Source organism: Trypanosoma equiperdum, assembly GCF_001457755.1.
Source record: "Trypanosoma equiperdum strain OVI genome assembly, contig: ctg_1623, whole genome shotgun sequence".
Taxonomy (NCBI): Eukaryota; Euglenozoa; class Kinetoplastea; order Trypanosomatida; family Trypanosomatidae; genus Trypanosoma; species Trypanosoma equiperdum.
Window position 1 is genome coordinate 1 of NW_027123642.1, and position 3,851 is coordinate 3,851.

The 3,851-nt window shown below is 49.2% G+C and overlaps 1 protein-coding gene across 1 annotated transcript; it reads right to left on the reverse strand.

Annotated features, from left to right (window-relative positions):
• Positions 1 to 790: 790 nt before the first annotated feature.
• TEOVI_000897500 (EF-hand domain pair, putative) lies at positions 791 to 3,721 on the reverse strand (the record flags this gene model as incomplete). Its single annotated transcript, XM_067222395.1, has 1 exon — positions 791 to 3,721. The coding sequence occupies one exon, from the start codon at positions 3,719 to 3,721 to the stop codon at positions 791 to 793; it is 2,931 nt and encodes a 976-aa protein (XP_067078496.1).
• Positions 3,722 to 3,851: the final 130 nt, after the last annotated feature.

A 3,851-nucleotide genomic window follows, 5' to 3' on the forward strand; every position in this document is an offset into this window, starting at 1 on the left:
AGGGGAAAGTTAAGGAAAGATCAATAACAACGGAAGTGCGACGAACATAGAAGCATCTGTTATTCGTGTCATAATGTCAATATCGACTACCGTCCCCCTCCCCAAAAGTCACCTGCAAACGGGAAGGTCTGGGGCAACTAACAAAAGAGGGAAGTAGAATTACTGAGTGAAAACTAACTCTCTCCTTTAGCGAACACTCGTAATACACTGACAACTATGCCATAAACCTCTCAGGACACACATGTGAGCCTGGTTTAAGCATCAGAGAAAACTACCGAAACACGCAACAAGCCACGGATCCCCCATTACCTACAGCTATAGAGTCATGTGTATATTCGGGAATGGGGAAGCAGAAAGAGGAGAATTAAAGCGGGTGTTGCAGAATAAATGGTTGACTGGTGAAGTGTACACAACCGAATACTATATTATTACACCTCAGGGTCAAATCAATGATGAAAAGGCATGTAGACATGCGTACATATATAAGCAAATTGAGGAAAAAGATTTTTAGGCACATACTCTTCCATTAGTACTAGTTCTAATCGCATTTATATTAGTTCCCACTCCCTCTCCGTTTTGCGGTGCAGATTACTGGGTACAGAAATGCACCTTCTCGGAGGTGCAAAGAGCGATAAGCGCAACAGGCAGTAACCTCACAGTTTCGACCACAAATTCAAGAGAGGAAGGAACACCGCCCGGCAGCCCATTTCATCCCATTCCAACTTGGCACACCCATTCAACTCCATTAAAACAGCAATACGCAATTACTGAAGTACCTTGGTGAAAAACATTATTCGTTTGCGGCAACCTGAGCCATACGGTCGTACTCCGCTCGAGCAAAACGATCCCAGTGTGTCCGTTCCAAGCCACAAAGCAGCCGGTCCTGGTGTGCTACAAGCGGGTCCTTCTGTTCAAACTGTAGAAGACGCACCACATTTGTCAGCATGTTCAGTGCCGCGCCGGCTGCCTCGGAATTCGACAGGAGGTCATGTAACGTGATCCCACAGGACACAGTAACACCAAGCATATCAAATATCTGGCACACAGCGTCCTCAAAGGGTATTCCCCCCTCTGGTACGTGCTCCAATATGATTCTTCTAGTCTCATCGTAAAATCTCTGCAGCTCGTACAACGAAAGCACACCATCACAATCAAGGTCAAGTATGCTAAACCAGTAGCGTACCGCTGTGGGGGTTGTTTTGTCCTCCTCAGAGAGGCAAAACCAAACAAACTCTTCATAATTTATTCTATCCTTTACGGCAGATTTCGATCGCCGGCCAAGACCATTAAATATGCGGTCCACTATTATGGGATTCATGACACCATCTGGGGTATACTTTACAAAGTCCTGTCGGGACAATAACATGTCGCGGTCCGTGTCCAGCTCCCAGAAGCGACAGTAGAGCACATAAAAGTGTTCGTAAGAAAAATAATGGAAGACAGAATTGATGTCATCCGCCACATCAACTTGGCGGAGGGAATCTATAAGAGCAGAATCTTCCATCTCGGCATAGGTAATCCGTCCGCGGTTGAAGCGGTCGAGGTCGTAAAAAATGCGGTAGATGACGGTCTCCATGTACCTGTTCTGAACGTCGGGAGTCTGCTTCAGAAGGGCGAGCCCCGGGTGATGATCCAGAAGTATCCTCAGATAGCCGCGGAAATCCTCCGGTAACAAATAAGACCGCGGGGACGCCGAGTGGGGCGTAGAAGCGCAATTGCTGCCTGCTCCAACTGCCGATCTGCAATTGTGCTTGCCGGTAGAGGAGCTTAAAAGAAACAATTCAAACACACGGCGCACAATAGAACGACCACGCAATGAACTTTCAAAGAAATCTAAAACCTGCTGGACTGTGATAGGTGCCTGCGAACTGCACGTGGCCGTTACAGCTGAAGAATATCTAGATAAGGGAGAGCAAACATCCGGAGCAGCAAACATGCCCATGGCATCACTATCGCCAGTCGCCCGCAAGATCTTCATTATCATAAAAGCAAAGTACTTCGGGAGGCCAAAGCATTGTGTACAAATCCTTTGCATTGCCTGCGTTAGTTGGTCGTTGTAGTTTGCACCTTGTTTTGCCAGAGTGCCGTTGCTGACACAGAACCCTCTTACTTGTGGACCAACAGAGGGGCGGGAACTTTGAATTGTTTTGGGTGGCATCGGGATTCGACTAAGCTCCCTTTTGACAAACAGTGAAACATTTTTGTCCTCTAACGCCCTTAGGGAAACTATGACTACGTTCTTGTTACCTCGCGTCGCCGATCTGCTATTCGCCCCAGCACCCTGCTCGGCAGCGTTTTTGCATGCAGCTGCGGGGATCATCATCCCCTCGATCACCTTGAGGTGTGGGTTTTCGTGTTTCGTATAAGTAACTCCTACTAGTGTTTCCTCACTGGTCTTCGGCACACCTTTAGGAAAATAAAAAGGTGGTATATCCCGATATGATGCTCCCCGAAGGGTGGAATCTTTCGGTTGACCACTACGTTGTCTCAAAAATAAGTTCGGCGACGCACAGCCATCATCTTTCGCTTCTGGAGGGGTTGGCAACCTCGTCGCATCAAGGGGAACACTTTCAGACCGCTGGGCAGGTGGGGAATGCACCGGAGGCTGTTGGGGAGGTCCATTTGGGACCCTACTTTGCTCAAAGGCATCCTTCACCCGATCCTCGTAACCTTCGTCCCATCCCGCATCCCGTTGCAGCTCTTCAACTTCTTCCTCACCAGCCGCGCGTGTTATGTCAGTATTAACGAGCGTGAAGTAACCCGATGACGGTGACAGTGATGTGGGTGGTCCCGACCTACCGCCGCAAGCGCCATGCGGCGTGGTGCCCGAGCCCCCCTCGACCTTCTCTAAATCATCAGGTGACGTCTCCCGTAAGTAGAAAGCTTCATCACCGGCTTTAGACGGCGTCGCACTAGCATCATACCTTATACCAGCTTTCTGAAGAAACTCGGCAATCAATCCTTCAGCTACCTCAGCAGTTGATTTCTCACCCATCCAGTACTCCAAGAGCTCAAGCACTTTTATTCCAACACCACCCTGCGATTGCCCGTTCGCACAAATCATACGACTTTGAACCCCATTTATCTGTTGAGGCGTCAGCGAGGCGGAAATAAGCAGTGGCAGGTCCGCGGGACCTCCAACATCAGCTGAGGTCTGGCCTGCAACACCGGAGTTACTACCAATCGCGCGAGAATTCGGAGCGTAGAACGTGTAATGAAGCGACGAAGCCCCAGCAACAGGTGCAGAACCGCTACGAAAGTACGTACCCAGTTTAGTCCCTATATCTTGAGGGTGACCAGTTTCCTCCCATTCCGCCATATGAGAGCCGTATGCGCAATGGTCTGAACCATGTTCGCCACTGACAAAGTCACTAGTAACTCCACTGCCCACATTGGAATAACCGCGGAAGAGGTTGCCGTCTGCACCAGTGCGGTAAGATGCACCACGCCTCCATTCAGGAGAGCTACCACGACTAGGAGGCGTCTGGACCCTTTGAAGATCCCAACGAGATGAGTAACTTAATGGTGATACTTCACCACTAACAAACTCGCCCGGGAGAGCAGAACGAATGCTACTACTGCGGCCTTGACCATTCACAGTGTGTTCAACCCTGTCATGAGTAGCCACACTCTCACCTCCAACTCCCCGCCGCAAGTCTACGGGGGAGGTACCCCATGCACTAACTACCCTTTCATTTTTCATTACTTGCAGCGGCTCCATGTAAACAAAAAAAATAAAGAAGCAGGGATGATCGATGTATGCTAGTTAGGATATGAAACAAACGTCCTTGTTCGGATCATATTTTAAAAGGATATGCCAGTGAAATGCGCTAGTCCTTCCACACGTCCAC